General features: G+C 39.3%; 1 protein-coding gene across 1 annotated transcript in view; it reads right to left on the bottom strand.

The window, feature by feature from the left end:
* cntln (centlein, centrosomal protein) overlaps nucleotides 1-16,963 on the bottom strand; it is a 503,405-nt gene that overhangs the window by 402,230 nt on the left and 84,212 nt on the right. The window contains exons 5-6 of the mRNA XM_039758210.1: nucleotides 4,131-4,265; nucleotides 3,323-3,502 (exon numbers count right to left, since the gene is read on the bottom strand). Of these exons, the coding sequence (XP_039614144.1) occupies nucleotides 3,323-3,502; nucleotides 4,131-4,265 (315 nt within the window). The remainder of the gene's footprint in view (nucleotides 1-3,322; nucleotides 3,503-4,130; nucleotides 4,266-16,963) is intronic.

Raw genomic sequence — 16,963 nt, 5'->3', positions numbered from 1 at the left:
CACAGCTCATACCTCATACTCACAGTCCTGGAATCAGACTAGTCACTTCACTCTGATTTTTTTTCTAGAGCGGTTCTGAACATTGCCTGGAGGTTGATAGTGATGACCCCACTAAGACTCTGAAGTCCTCCTGATATGCAGCACTTTCAAGTTTCAGATCTTACACTGTGAATTCAAATCTAATGTTTTTTACTTCATACATGGAATACTTTACATTTCCTTACAATAAACGTCATCTGCCACTAATCTGGCCAAGCCTGTCTGTTGTCCAAGACCCTCTGTGATGATTCAACAGATTCTCAATGATCTGCTAGTCATCTGCAAACTTAACCAGCTTGTTATTCATATTCCAATCCAAATCATTTATATATACATATATATATACATATACATGCATACATACATACATACATATTATATATATATATATATATATATATATATATGTATATATATATATATATATATATATATATATATATATATATTATATATATTTAAAAAATATATATAAAAAATCGTAGCGGTTCCAGAGCTGACCTCTGCTGGCCACCTTTCTTGGTGTCTGACTCTCTTGGGTATGGTGCGATTTAAACCACTTACACCTGAATACCAGTAAGACCAAGGAACTGGTGGTGGATTTCAAGAGGCCCAGGCCCCTCATGGACCCCGTGATCATCAGAGGTGACTGTGCAGAGGGTACAGACCTATAAATACCTGGGAGTGCAGCTGGATGACAAATTGGAGTGGTCTGCCAATACTGATGCTCTGTGTAAAGAAGGTCAGAGCCGACTATACTTCCTTAGAAGGTTGGTGTCCTTCAACATCTGCAATAAGATGCTGCAGATGTTCTACCAGATGGTTCTGGTGAGCGCCCTCTTCTACATGGTGGTGTGCTGGGGAGGCAGCATAAAGAAGAAGGACGTCTCACGCCTGGACAAACTTGTTAGGAAGGCAGACTCTATTGTAGGAATAAAGCTGGACAGTTTAACATCTGTAGCAGAGCGACGGGCACTAAGAAAACTCCTGTCAATCATGAAGAATCCACTGCATCCACTTAACAGTGTCATCTCCAGGCAGAGGAGCAGCTTCAGTGACAGACTGCTGTCACCGTCTTGCTCCACTGACAGACTGAGGAGATCGTTCCTCCCCCAAACTATGCGACTCTTCAATTCCACCCTGGGGAGTAAATGCTAACATTATTTAAAGTTATTGTCTGTTTTTACATGCATTTTTATTACTATTTAATATAAGATTGTTTTTTTTAAACAGTAAACTGCTGCTGCATTATGTGAATTTCCCCTTGGGATTAATAAAGTATCTATCTATCTATCTTAACTTCATCCAATTCTGACAGGGTTTCTTGCACTGTCACTCTCTGCTGCCTGTGTCTGAGCCAATTTTGTAACCATCTATACTTATTTTTACTTCAGAGGGGACAGAGAGGGGACTGGGCAGTCTAATGGTCTGGAACCCCTACAGATTTTATTTTTTTCTCCAGCCATCTGGAGTTTTTTTTTTGTTTTTTCTGTCCACCCTGGCCATTGGACCTTACTCTTATTCTCCATCCATCCATCCATTTTCCAACCCGCTGACTCCAAACACAGGGTCACAGGGGTCTGCTGGAGCCAATCCCAGCCAACACAGGGCACAAGGCAGGAACCAATCCCAGGCAGGGTGCCAACCCACCGCAGTACTCTTATTCTATGTTAATGTTGACTTATTTTAATTTTCTTACTGTGTCCTTTATTTTTCTATTCTTCATTATGTAAAGCACTTTGAGCTACTGTTTCTATGAAAATGTGCTATAGAAATAAATGTTGTTGTTGTACTTCCTTCTTGCAAAACTTTACATTTATTTACATTAGATTTCATCTGAAACAAATCAGCCCAAGCCTGAATGCTTTCCAGGTCCCACTGGATTCTCGATTATCTGTCAATCCACCCATCATGGTATCATCGACAGTCATGACCTAAGCAATGCTATATTATGCAAACTGCATTACGTGAAACTTCTGACGTTTGTAAGTATTTGTGTACTTATTATTGCTTTTAATGTCTGTTTTGCATGTTTCATTGCTGCTCCATTGTGTATCAGCAAGAGTGAAAGGAAAGGTCTACAGGATGGTAATGAGACCAGCCATATTATATGGGTTGGAGACGGTGCCACTGACCACAAAGCAGGAGACAGAGCTGGAGGTAGCAGAGTTAAAGATGCTAAGATTTGTATTAGGTGTGATGAGGATGGACAGGATTAGATATAAGGACATTACAGGGTCAGCTCAAGTTGGACAGTTGGGAGACAAAATCAGATAGGCGAGATTGTGTTGGTTTGGACATGTGCAGAGGAGAGATGCTGGATATATTGGGAGAAGGGTGCTAAGGATAGAGCTGCCAGGGAAGAGAAAAAGAGGAAGGCATAAGAGAAGGTTTATGGATGTGGTGAGAGAGGAGAGGCAGGTGATGGGTGTGCAGAGGACAGAAAGATATGGAAGAAGTTGATCCACAGTGGCAACCCCTAACGGCAGCAGCCGAAAGAAGTACATTGTGTAGTGCTCCGAGGATGCACTGTAATCACTTCCTGTAAGTCATATGATGTTTAGCAAAAGGATACAAGAAACGCAGCAGCAAGGGAAAGAAACCTGGAGGAAGTGGCACAGGATAGAGAGAAGTGGAGGAAGCTTTATAATGGACAGGGACACAGTGTCGAAGACTATGGAACCACGACTAACTAATTAATTAACTGTGGGATCTCAAGGCGTTTCCAGGCACTCTGGTTGATATCATCATCCCAGCAATCCATAGGTCTTCGATGGGATATGATCTCAGCTGGTCATATGTGTAAAACCTCCACAGGGTGACGTTCAGGAGGCAACCATATGAGATGCCTGAACCACCTCAATTGGCTCCTCTCCTTAATGCAAAAGCTTAGCAGCATTACCGCATGTCTGTGCTTCTCACCCTGTCTCTAAGAAAAAGCCCACCTACCCTTCGGAGAAAGTTGATTTCTGTCATTTGTACACGTGAATTCCTTCTTTCAGTCACTACCCAAAGCTACTGAAGGAATTTATTACATCAAATTTTAGAGAAACAGGTGCATCTAAGGAATAAAAAGGTGAAATGAATGTTCCATTCCACAGCAGTTGGCTGTGGTAGTTTGTTTTATAACATTACTGGGCTTCTTTGAAGATTTTTTTTAACTACTCTGTTCCACACAAAAAGAAACTGGCTAAAACCTTCAGGAGTAAAGAATAAAAGGAAAAGCTGTCTTTCCACTGCCTAGGAAACGTCCACACAAATTCTTGATTTCTTTAAATATTACCTTTACTTTTGATTCAATTGCAGATTTTTCTTCTTTCCACTGGGCTGCCTGCTTCTTCAGTTTCTGCAGGTCACTTTGCAGGTCAGAGCCGCGTGTGTCTAATGCTTTTTTTTCTTCCTCGAGATTCTTCACAGCGAGTCGGCTTTCTTCCTCTTTTCTCTTTGCTTTCTCCTTAATATGCTGGTGAGTATAGATGAAAGGAAACAAAAAAGTAAAATATACTGTAAAACAGGCAATTGTTAAGGAGGAACAAGGAGATGAATGTATATGCAAACGAACTAAATGAACGGGCATATCGTAGCGTCTTAGCGGCTCTTTAATACAAGTGAAAGATGAGATGACCTGTTCAGTTTCAGTGGCCTTTTCCCTGCGTAAAGGGTCATTTCATGACAACTCTAATGAGAACATTATTTGCTATGAGCCCATCAATTGATCACACATCCTTTGATGCTGTCCCCTGCTATTTTTGAGACCCACAAGGACACATTCTCCAGACCTTAGCTTTATCAATTAATAATGTGAGTCCCATCAGATTCTAATTAACAGAAGCCACATCATCACTTGCATACTTCCATTGCTCCATTTCCATCATTAACTATTTATTTAAAAGATATCAGGCTTAGATTCTCAGCTTTTAAAGCAGCTTTCACCAAGTTTGGCGCATGGCAGAGAAACCACAAGTTATTTTTTAAGCGCTATTGAGGCCTCAGGCAATGTTCCTCCGAGACTTGTCATTTTCTGTTGTCACAAAGGCTGCTATAACTTCAAGGACTGCTTCAAAGCTGATGTACTAGAAGTACACACAAACCTTAAGTTCTTGACTTTTTTCCTCCAGTCTCTTCTGTAAAACACTCAGTTCTTGCTTCATTTGGTCATTTTCTTGATCCACTGCAATCTTACGCTGAACGAGGTTGTTTATTTCCTGCTGCTGGCCTGTCGCTTGCTGTTTAAGGACAAAAGTGGGGGGGGGGTTGAAAAGCAGGCTATTAGGGAAATGCAATCTTTGGTCAGGCACACTAAATGGAGCTTATATTATTTCTAAACATGATTAAATATTAAATAAATAGTCCCTTTTAAGTGAAATTGCCCGTGGTTATATCGGGAGGTTTAAATGTAGAAAAATAACATATTCCAAAAAGGCTTCATACAAATGTCTTTAATAAAGTGTTTAACAACAGTGCAAACAGATTTGATGTGGGGAAAATTAAAAAAAAAAAAAAATCATGTAAATAACATTTGACATGTTAATAATACTAGGCAGACATATTTATATAAAATAAAAAAATCTTAATTACTCATAATATCATTGAGATATTAAGTAAATAATGTTTAAATATTTTTAGTAATAGTATTAAACTGTCCCAATTAAATAGGAATAAATCTCTTAAAAACATCTCTTAATTGACAGAGGCTCTGCATAAAACACTGCTCATAAAATGGGAAAAAATGTTTTCCATTAAAATGTGAAATATTTAATCAAGTAACCAAGCAAATTTGTTGATAAAGCTATAGTTAAAATGAAAAATGGTGCAAATAGGTAATACTGCAGCTCTTTCAGAAGCAGCATGTAACATTTTCTTAAACTAACTGATTATGTTTATGTGGCAAAACCTCATTGTTTAACTTTGACGTTTCTTTATGGTTTCACATTAAATAAAAAAAAAAAATTGTTTTTCAAGAACATATTGTAGGCAAACACATTATCAATGAAAAGACTGGCTAAGACAATTAATTCAGAAAAATGACGCAAGTAACACAAATATCACACGTTAATGGTATCTAGTATGAACACACAGCACCTGCTAATATCAATTTAAATTTGGGCTCAGAAAACTTGTTTGTGAGTCACAATCTGTGAGATTATTTACGGTTTTCATACATTTATTTTCAGAATTGCAATGCTGAATAAAAGGGTGAAATTTTTTGGACAAAACTTTGTAAAGCAATATGCAAATAAATAAATGTATTGTGAACTATGATACTATAAAACTAAAGCACAGATAAGTGAGTATACACAAATAAATATTTCATGAATTTATTTTTCCTTATTTCTAAATGCATTTTTCAATAGTAATTTTACTATTTCTATATCCATGTACAGTCATCCCTCGCTATATCGCGCTTCGATATTTGCGGCTTCACTCCATCACGGAATTTAATGTAAGCATATCTAAATATATATCACCGATTTTTTGCTGGTTCGCGGATTTCTGCGGACAATGGGTCTTTTAATTTATGGTACATGCTTCCTCAGTTGGTTTGCCCAGTTGATTTCATACAAGGGACGCTATTGGCGGATGGCTGAGAAGCTACCCAATCAGAGCAAATATTAAGTATTAAATAAAACTCCTCAATGATATACAATATGTTTCCCCCGCGGTGTTTCGCATACTTAAAAGCCCGCACAGCACATATCAATTTTTGATTGTTAGCTTTTCTCTGTCTCTCTCACTCTCTCTGACATTCTCTACTCCTAACGGAGGGGGTGTGAGCAGAGGGGCTGTTTGCACACTGGCCTAGAGGATACGGACGATCCTCTAAAAAATGCTGAAAGACTACCTTCACATTTCTCCCTTCCTTGCAGCTGCTTTGTCCGGCGGTGCTTCGCATACTTAAAAGCCTGAACAGCCCTATTGATTTTTGATTGTTTGCTTTTATCTCAATCTGTCTCTCTCTGACATTCTCTGCTCCTGACACGCACTCCTTTGAAGGGGAAGATATGTTTGCATTCTTTTAAATGGAACTGTCATCTCTGCCTTGTCATGGAGCACAGTTTAAAATTTTGACTAAAGGGTGTTATTTCATGTCTAGAGGGCTCTAATAATGTTAAAAACATATTTAGAAGGTCGTAGACAGGTTTTCTATGCTCTAACTGCGAAAATATTCAATTTATAAATAAGGAATCCTACTTCGCGGAAATTCATTTATCGCGGTAGAGTCTGGAATGGATTAACCGCAATAAACGAGGGTTTACTGTGGTACCAGATTTATTTTTATTTGTTTTTTTCTTTATTACTTATTCATGAATATTCTTACCTAATCGTATTTGTTGTCTTTGCTTGTAACTTTCTCTTTGACATCTTATAAAGCACTTTGAGCTACGGTACATTCTTTGCATGAAGGTGTGCCATAGAAATAAATGGTTTTGTTTTTTTTTTTTCTTTGTTTATTGATTTCAATAACATCACACATAACAGAAAATACACACTCAACTTCTGGTGTCAGTCCCCACCGTACTCCAGACCTCACTTCTGCCTATGACCTGCTGGACACACCTCTACCTACTCTGAACCTATAAAACCAACCTACCTACCCCTTATCAGTCAGTCTGGTCTTGGACTCAGTGCTTTGACACTACTCTGTTGGTTATTCCTACTGTTTAATAGAAAAATCTATTAGACAGACAGACAGGCAGATAGATAGATATGAAAGGCACTATAAGATAGATAGATAGATAGATAGATAGATAGATAGATAGATAGATAGATAGATAGATAGATAGATAGATAGATAGATAGATAGATAGATAGATAGATAGATAGATAGGTGTTGAAGTGACATTCGGCATCTGTCAAGCACTGTAAGGCTTCATCAATAACTCCGCATTCAGCTTTTGAACGTTGAAACATTCATAAACATGAAACTGTCCACTACTCAAATCGTCACCTGTGAATCTAAGAAGTTTAAGAGTCATTGGCGGTTCTCCAAAGGTGTAAAATATTTGGCCATTTCGGTAGACATGAAAGTGACAACCGGACAATTCAGTGGCAGTCATCAACTCATATGCAGATGCATAGGTGAAGGGCTTAAGCATTTCACTCTTCTAGTGCTCCTGTGTAGTCTAATTATCTCCTGTACCGTCATCAGTCCACACCTTGAACCTGTCCCAGTCATTCAATACATAAGACACAATGTTCCTCCGGATATCAAGAGTGAGCCTGATATGGCCGTGCAATATGTAACACAGAGAATGTAAAAGGTAGGTGCCATCTCCGGGCATGGAAACTCGGTAAGTGACAATTCTTTGATCGATGGTGATCACCTCGATAGACATCTCACTACCCAAATTGCTACTTGTGAATCTAAGCTCTTTAACAGGCATTCCCGGTATTAACTTGTGGATTTGCCTGCGAATATTTAGCGGCAGCATTTCTATGAACTTGTGGATTTGCCTGCGAATATTTAGCGACAGCGTTTCTATGAACTTGTGGATTTGCGGCCTTATATGGGCAGGCAGCCAACTACATGGGAGGCGTGGTGATGGGGGACGCAACGCCACCTCACACAGCGACCGAGCTGCAGGCTATGGACGTATATATATACGTAAGTAGAACTCAATTATGAACGTTACGCGTAACATTTCGAAATGAAACTTTCTTAACTTTTGTAAGTAAGCTGTAAGGAATAAGGCTGCCAAATTTCAGCCTTCTACCTACACGGGAAGTTGGAGAATTAGTGATGAGTGAGTCAGTGAGGGCTTTGCCTTTTATTAGTATAGATGTGTGAGAGATGAAGTGCTGGTGAAGAGAGGTTCAGACACACATGGATTCTGAGGAAGTGATGAAGGTACACATAGAGAAAGAGATTGGAAATATTTTTAGACTGTTCTATTACCTGCACGGTATTCGCACACACACACACACACGCACATGCACAGAGTCACGCTCCAATTTACTGTTGACTGAGTTGAGGCGATTCATATTTACAGCCGAAGGAATACAATTGGGAAATAATGTTGTAGAAATTGACATAACCAGCCACAGTACTAGACCTTTTGTTACTATTATTATTGTTATTATTAATATTATTATTTCACAGGGTCTCATAAGTTTTGTATATCTTGGAGGGCCTTTAAATGTTTGTTTTCATCGGCGCTGCTCCACATGAGCAATTCTTATGTATTCTGCCCACACCACCCTCCTTACAGCACTATTTCTCAACCTTTAAGGTCTTGCAAACCCAGTTTTAGCTTTTTTAATTCACCTGTCTGTGACTCATTCAGAACAAGTTTTCTGCAAGAAAGCAACAAAAACATTGAACATGACAAATTTCCTTCCACATAACACTTTGCTTTTATTTATTGTCACATTTCATAATACATTTATTTATTTGCAGATATATATTTTTTTTAAAAACAGTGAAATAAAAACTGCCAGTCCCCCATATTCCAAAATTGAGATTACAATTTGTAAGCTTTCGAGGCAACTCAGGCCGCTTCTTCAGGCAAGATGTATAACATGATGATTACATCTTCCCTGAAAAACGGGTCTGAGTTGCTGCGAAAGCTTACATATTGTAATCCTTTTAGTTAGCCAATAAAAGGTGTCATTTTGCTTGACTTCTCACTACATTCATAATGGCTAACACGGTATAGCACCTTAGTACTACATAAATACATAAAGAAAAAGCAAGAAAAGCATATTTCACTATGTCATTATATATGTATATGTCAATGTATATATATACATTTATGTTCATGTACCATTCTGTTTTGATGTCTTTACTCTCACATTTCACAATACACTTATTTAATTGCATATTTATTTATTTTAATTTTTCCAAACTGTTCCTCAATAGTAGGAAGCCACTGCCTATTCCTGAAGCCATGGGTCCAATGCATGAACAAAGCACAGACAAGACACCTGGCCCCCTTGTATCAGCCCATTTAAGATTCAGTCAGTCAGTCTGCTAGCATGTCTTTGGATAACAGAAGGAAATCCATGGAGCACCTAACAGGAATAAAATTTAAACTCCACAGAGATCACACTCCAGCTGGATATCAAGATGGGGTCCAGAGCAACAATATCCACAGTGCAACGGTGCCACTCAAGTACTAATATGAGACAATTTTCATTTTATATCAGCTTTAACAGCAGGTATTCAAAGTGCTTCCCAAAGCAAAATGCATTAAAATTCAAACAGAATCAAACATTATACTCATATGCATAGAAAGGAGTAAATACTATGGGGACCTCTAAGGGAAGCATTTGGCAATATAGAAACAAATAAGCAGAGAGAGGAATGTAAATGATTTATTACATTTGATTAAGTACGATCAAAAGAGTGTTATGTAAGCAATTCACCTTTAAGCTACTGCGCACGTACAGAGGAGCACAAAATGAATTTCAAACTCCACAGCATCGTGTTCCCATCTTAAAATGTCGCCTTAAAATAAACATCCTACTAAAGACCCAGGTGTCTTGCTTGTTTTAAATGAAATGATGCTCTGATAAGAACAAGAGTCTAGAAAAAACTAAATGAGATCCAAACTAAAAGAACTTTGAATTCATCCAGAAAATGCTGACGTTCAGTAACTCCAACTAAAACTTTGCTAAGACCAAAAAAATGAAGGCCATTCTTAATAACACATTTTACTTATAATGATATTGGCTCAGGTTGACTTTAAGGTCTCTTTGGTTTAATTTGGTCCAAACACAGAACCACCTCTCATTATTTTTAACATTCAATTCACAGGAAGCACAACTCCTAGCGGATATTAAACCTCACGTTTGCCAGCACAGATCCTCAACCTCTGACTCACTGCGAGACCCCTTAAACAAATACTCCACTCAATTATTTTTTTTTGATATCATACTTACCCCATATAGTTTGTAGAGATGGCACAGGTAAAAAAATCTCAATCTCATTTTATGCAAAATGGAGACTGCAAAGTTTCTGACATAATAGGGGTCTATGGTGACAAGCAGCAGACAACATCAAAAAGGCCATAAAAAAAATCTCACACTGCTCATGTCATATAATTCACACGTCAAGGCATCTAGTCATTTTTTTCTTTCGGCTGCTCCCGTTAGGGGTCACCACAGCAGATCATCTTGCTCCATATCTTGTTGTCCTCTCCATCTTGCATTGTCACACCCATCACCTGCATGTCCTCTCTCACCACATCCATAAACCTTCTCTTAGACCTTCCTCTATTCCTCTTGCCTGGCAGCTCTATCCTTAGCACCCTTCTCCCAATATACTTAGCATCTCTCCTCTGCACATGTCCAAACCAACACAGTCTCACCTCTCTGACGCCCAACCATCCAACCTGAAGTGACCCTCTAATGTCCTCATTTCTAATCTTGTCCATCCTCGTCACACTAGTTATATGCTCACAATTTCCCAATTAAACGATAGTTTAATTAACCACTTTCTCAAAAAACTACTGTGAACAAAAATGGATTTTAGCAGAAGGTTGCACCTTAACCTAATGTGGGGGGAAAAAAGTGAAGGGGTCTGAATACATTTGAATCCGCTGGTATATGTGGTTTGCTTTACTCTCCTGCAGGGGCAGTAATGTGTTTCTCCTGTTAACTACAATAAACCAAGTGGACTCCACTTATATTCAAATTAGGATGAATTTGCACAAGCAAGAGGAATCTCAAAAAAGGCTTTTGGGGTGGGGTAGACAGGCAGACCATACAGGTACATCTGACAATCACATGTACCTGTATGGGCAGAATGCAGTTTGTGAGACTCAAGGACTTTGTTTCTGACGTGGATGTGAACAACACTGGAGCACCACAAGGAACAGTCCCGTCTCCTCTTATCTTCACTCTGTACACCTCAAGACTATTACAGCACGTCATGTCAGTTTGACTCTGCCCTTCTGAGACAGAGGAGAGAAGTCAAGTGGACAGCTTTGTTTCTTGGGACAGAAAGAATTGTCTGCAACTTAGTTTCATAAAAAAACAAGGAACTGGTCAATGACTTTCATCACACCAAAGATCCTCCTTGTCTGATGCAGGGAGTGGGATGTAGAGGTGGCGCGCTCCTAAAAATCCACCTCAATAGCAGGTTGGACAGTTCTGGGAACACAGAGGAACTATGTAAGAAAGGGCAGAACAGGCTCTTTTTTCTTAGGAGACTGTGTTCATCCATCCGGTTTTCCTCTGACATCTTCTTCAACTGTGTGATGGTCAGTGTGGTATGCCAGGCTACCACATTTCAAGAAAGGCCCACATCACTTCAAGAAAGGCCCACTGAATCAACAGGCCAATTAAACGGGCAGGCTCAGTTACGGGGATGCACTCTGGACCCCCTGGATGTTTTCGCAAAAGAGAGAATTAAAACAAAACTGAGTGTCATTATGAACAATGCTGCACATCCTCTCTCTGACACACCAACAATGAGGACTTTCAGCCAACAAATCATTTGGCAGATTTGTTTCAATAAATACAACTGGGTCTCCTTTATACCAACAGCAGTATGTCTGTATAGCACCTCACTGTGACTGGGACTGCCCAGTCAGAAGTTTTCTTTCTTTTTACCGTATATACTCACGGGGCTTGACTTTACATCTTGCCTGTGCCTGAGTTGCCTCGAAAGCTTACATATTATAATCTGTTTAGTTAGTCAATAAAAGGGGTCATTTTGGTTGGCTTTTCTCTACATTCATAATAGCTAACACGGTACAACACCCTAGTACTCCTCTTGAGGGCAATCGTCTCCTATTCTCCGTCTGCATGTCGGATATAATTCCTGTATTTTATAATGTCAGTCGTAGAGGTCGAATGCGGAAAACTTACGCTATTGGTCCAAGAGATTATGACATGCTAACGCCGACCAGAGAGAGTAACCACGGAGCATACAGCCTTTTTTTTTTTTTGCATTGTGCCTACGTGACCACACGGTAATAACCTAACTATTCCGAAGCGACGTCTGCACCGTTTTGTGTTTTTTGTATCTCAAACCCTGATACACCTTTAGCGTAAGAGCATCCCTTATCTGTGATGGAGCGTTCGAGCAGAAGAATATATGAAGCTGGTTTCAAATTAAACGTCGTTGAAGTGGCAAAAGAAATTGGTAACTGCGCTGCTGCAACAAAATTTGATGTGTCTGAGAAACTGATGTGAGATTGAAGGAGGCAAGAAGATGTGGTAAAAAACAAAAAAAAAAAAAAATTAAGTGTCACATTTTTGAATGGGCCTATAAGTCGGGGTCTGATTTTATGATCGATTTTTCGAGTTTCAAGATACAACTTATATGCGATTATATATGGTAGTCATTCTGGTGCGTGCTCAGCCTAACGTGTGTACACATATTTATTCATTGATCTATTTATGCATTTATTTATTTAAGATCCTTCTGTAAAGAGCCAAATTTCTCCCTAGGGACAAATAAAGTTCTATCTATCTGTCTACTAATCTTCTGAAGCTCTTCGCTATTATCCAAATTTCATAAAACCAAACTCTCCTATATAGTGGCTAGGACTGCTAAGTCAGAAGTTTTCTTTCTTTTTACTCATTCGGGTGTGTGTGTGTGTGTTCAGACTATAGTGTGTGTATCTGAGTACATATTTGTTTATTTAAAGGGCTTCTATAAAAAACTCAAAATTTGCCCCCTGATGACAAATAAAGTTATATCTCTGTAACTTCCATCAAATATCCACAACTGCAGATGGACACAAACATGTAGTCTTCATTAAAAACGTCCCGGATTACATTTACGTAACCTTAATACTGTCACACATGTGCGAATAGGAGGATGTTGCATGGACCAAGCAAAGGTAATTCCATGCCAGACCAGGGGGTGGCAGGATGCACTAAACCTTCTTCTGTTATCTCTACAGACCAGCCGCGGGAAAACCGTTCTGATTCAGAGCAGATGACGTCACTTCCAGTTCCGGTGTCGGTGCCCAGAAGAATATCACTCCCGGTTCTGGCGCCCAATCTAATATCAGAAGAACATCACTTCCGGTTCCCTTGCATCAGTTCCTGTCTGATCCCATAAAGCCGCAATCTTTGCAAACCCTCAACAGTTCTCATTTTGGAGTCCGTACTGAGAACATCTCTTTACTATTTAAAAGCCTTTTGCAGCCAGGAATAATATGCGGGTGGCTGCCCCAAACCTTTTTAGGTGTGTCAAGTCTATTCATTTTACAACAAGGTTGTTTACTATAAGACATTTGGGTTATGACAAATTCACTCACACATTTTTCACTGTTTATTTAATGGACACATTTATCCAAAGGGACTTATAATTCACAAATGCACAGCTGAACCTTTTGCATATTTCTACAACTGAAGCGACAGCAGGTCTAACGACTCACCAAGGGATTCGGAGGGGTTAGTTGAGTGAACCACTGTGGTTTACAGACCACTTGATTCACTCGCTCTTATAGCTGCGTGTTACACACTTACAGTAGACAGGCTGCATGTACAGAATACACAGTGTTATAAATATAAATCACTGCTGAATGGGCACACTTTGAGACAAGGGTACGGCAGTTTTGGCTTTTCTAATTTCATTACAGTAATAGACAACAATTTGGAAAAATACACTAAATAATCAATAACCCCTCCACTTGGACAATATAATCTACACCAAATGATGTTATCAATACACAATTACAAAATTCACTGCTGTCAATAAGTCTGCACTGGTAATAATAAACAAAGCAAAAAAAAGGCAACATCCCATAATAAATATGTCTTTACAGCAATCTCATAAGTTTCCACATTGATATAAACTGCTGACTGAAATTGACATTTTAAAAATAACAGTGCACTGGGATACGATTAATTGCCGTGTTGGGGAAACACTTAAAACCTTCTGCATAGTGGATTTACACTTCTTTACATTCAAAATGTAAAAAGGCTTTAATAGAGATTTATACTGCAAGCTATTTTTTTTTTTCAAATACTGATAATGAGGTAGGCAAGGAGAATTTTAACCCCAGTAGAGATTCACTAGGAAAAGAAAAAAGGTTTAAAGAAGTTAAGAGGTCTAGGACAGAAAGATTAGCATTCAAATTCCCTGCGAGACTTTAAAAAAAAAAAAAAAAAAAAAAATGAAAGCTAATTATGTTATTAAAAAAAGAAAAACACTAGCAAAAAGTTAGAAAAAAAAATATGAAGTACAGACATTTAAAAAAAATTAACAAACCCTCATCATATCTTTAAGAGCATCCATTTATTCAAAGAAATCTTGTATGCCAACATATTGAACAAGTTAATAAAAGTTACATGATAAAAAAAAGTAGGCTTATTTTATTTACATTACTATTCAGAAAACCATTTACTGTAGCCAATCTGAAAAGCGGTTTTTGTTTTTTCCAATAAAAGTAAATGCATTCCTAATGAAGCTTACGAGGCTGCCTTCGGCTAAACCTTTATGCCCAGACATTAACATCGCCTTAAAGTTAGACCAAGAGGCCATCCCAACAGAAAGGGCAGACAGTGTGGTGTGTGTAGTGGTTAAAGCACTGGATGTGAAACCACAAATTCACCCGTTCAACTGCTGTTTTGGGTGCCTCACCCGAATCTTAACTCCAGCTCTGAGAAAGTCACTTTACCATGGGGACACCCCTCCTTTAAAACATAAACCCCTTTATCAAAGCTACAGATTCTATTTAAAATGGACCCACAGTATAACGTTCAGTTCTCTGTGACTACTTTAATTTGCTCATTCTTTACACTTCCTTACCATCCTGGGGAATACACGAATCACAATTACAATGCACCTCAACCAAACACTGCAGCCCACTGCTTCTGTCGGTAGTTTCTTCAGACTACACCTACTGTATATCTGTGATCCCATATAAGTTAAAGTTTAAAAAAAAAAATCCTGATTGGATAACAGAATGTAGCGGACATAACCAGACATAGTGAACGCAACCGCTTCCTGCATTCAACATGCGTATCTCATGTTTCTTGTATGCACAGCAACTTTGCTGCCAATACTGTACTGTACTTTCTATCATTATTTTAACATGAACTCTATCAACAGTGTATGCTTCGTCTCATAGACATCTCTGGAATGCTGGAGTCTAATCTCTCTGTATTTAGTCAAAACAGGTACACTACAATCTCTTATATAGCTTTGCTAATTAGATAGGCAGATAGAACTTTATTTGTCTCCAGGGGGCAATTCGGCTTTTTACAGATGCTCTTTAAATAAATAAATACATAAATAGGTAGAAGAATGGCACGGTGGCGCAGTGGTAGAGCTGCTGTCTAACAGTAAGGAGACCAGGGTTCATATCTTGGGTCCTCCCTATGTGGAGTTTGCATGTTCTTCCTTTGTCTCCTTGGGTTTTCTACCATTCTCCAAAGACATGCAGGTTATGTGGATTGGTGATGCTAAAATTGGCCTTAGTGTGTGGCTGGGGTGTGTGTATGTGTGTGCATACCCTGCGATGGACTTGCGCCCTGTCCAGGGTTTGTTCCTGCCTTGAACCCTATGTTAGCTGGGATAGGCTCCAGCATCCAACATAGAGCTTGGTCAGGACTAAGCAGGTTAAGAAATGACTGAAATGAAAATAAATACATAGATAAGTCAATAAATAGATAGAGAGATAGATAGATATTGTGACGGCCGGGACGCCCCTCTGGCACCGAATCCGGGGGAACAGCCATGGGAGGCCACTTACTTACCCCCGAACATTTGGTGGCAGCTCCCCTGAGTTGCATCTGGGCCACAATCGTGGAATACCACCGCCAAGGGGAGCTGCACGGCTTCCTGAGCCTGTGTGGGCTATGTTTCAGCCACACCCATATATCCATATATATATATATATATATATATATATATACATATACACACACACACACACAGTGGTACCTCGGTACACATCTGCTTTGGAATAAGTCCAATTTGGTATATGTCCTGTTTGGACACGAAAAATTTTGCTTGGTATACGACCTTTGTTTGGAATACGACTCGCGTGCTAACCTTGATTACCTCTCTCGAGACAAAGCCATGACTGCCCACGAGCGTTAGTGCGCCAGTTGCTAGCATTCAGTGAACAACCCGCGCTATAACTCAATTTGAACTTTCACATGTGTGATATAGCAGGTCCACAGCTCCTGTCAAAGTCCAGCTTTAAAATAAATATTCACCGCACTCGCAGCTTGGTGAGGGGGTGTGGTGGTTATGTGGCTGAAGGTTGTCAGGGCGATTAGCGATGTGGGCGTTTCTCACCAAAGTGCACTTGTGAGGGACCGTCCGCATTCATGGTTGTTCCTGGGGCTGCTTATCTTGATAAACAGAAGCGCGAGTCGGCTAGAAGGGGAGTAAAAAGAAAGAACGGACGGGAGGTTGAGTGAGAGAGAGAGAGAGACAGAGAGAGACAGAGAGAGACGAGCGAAGTAGTTGAAGTAGGCAGTTAACGTCAGCTGCAAGTAGGGCGACTCCCCTGTTGGGAAGCAGGGGGGCTGCCAGGTAAAAAGGCACCGGGCTTCTTCTTGTTTTTTTTTTTTTTTTTTTAAAGAATGCTTCCTGCTCTATTTTAACTTTGTTGTTTTTAAGAAGACTTTTTTCTATTGTTTTTAACCTCCACGTTTCACTTCTGATTTTATGGATTATTTATTGGAACTTTGGAGACTGCACTTTAATTTAAACACCTTTTTTTGTTAATTGTTTTAATAAAAGCACTTTGCACTTTTTCACCATCCCCTTGCTTTGTTGTTACCGATGAGGTTAGCAGTGAGGCACATTACCGACGGTGTAGGGTTCAAGGGCTCCCCGGCAGGAGATGGGAGCATACAGCAAACCTGCATCGTCACAACACGATTTTGTGTTTTTTTCATGTAAATTTGAATTGATTGTTGAAAAGTATGAAGGTGGCATGCGTATCCGGGACATGGCTGTTGCATACCATTTGCCGAGAACGACAGTATCTACGATTGTGAAAAA

This window comes from Polypterus senegalus, chromosome 7 (assembly GCF_016835505.1).
Source record: "Polypterus senegalus isolate Bchr_013 chromosome 7, ASM1683550v1, whole genome shotgun sequence".
In the NCBI taxonomy this organism is placed as follows: domain Eukaryota; kingdom Metazoa; phylum Chordata; class Cladistia; order Polypteriformes; family Polypteridae; genus Polypterus; species Polypterus senegalus.
This window is presented reverse-complemented; position numbering and strand designations above follow the sequence as displayed.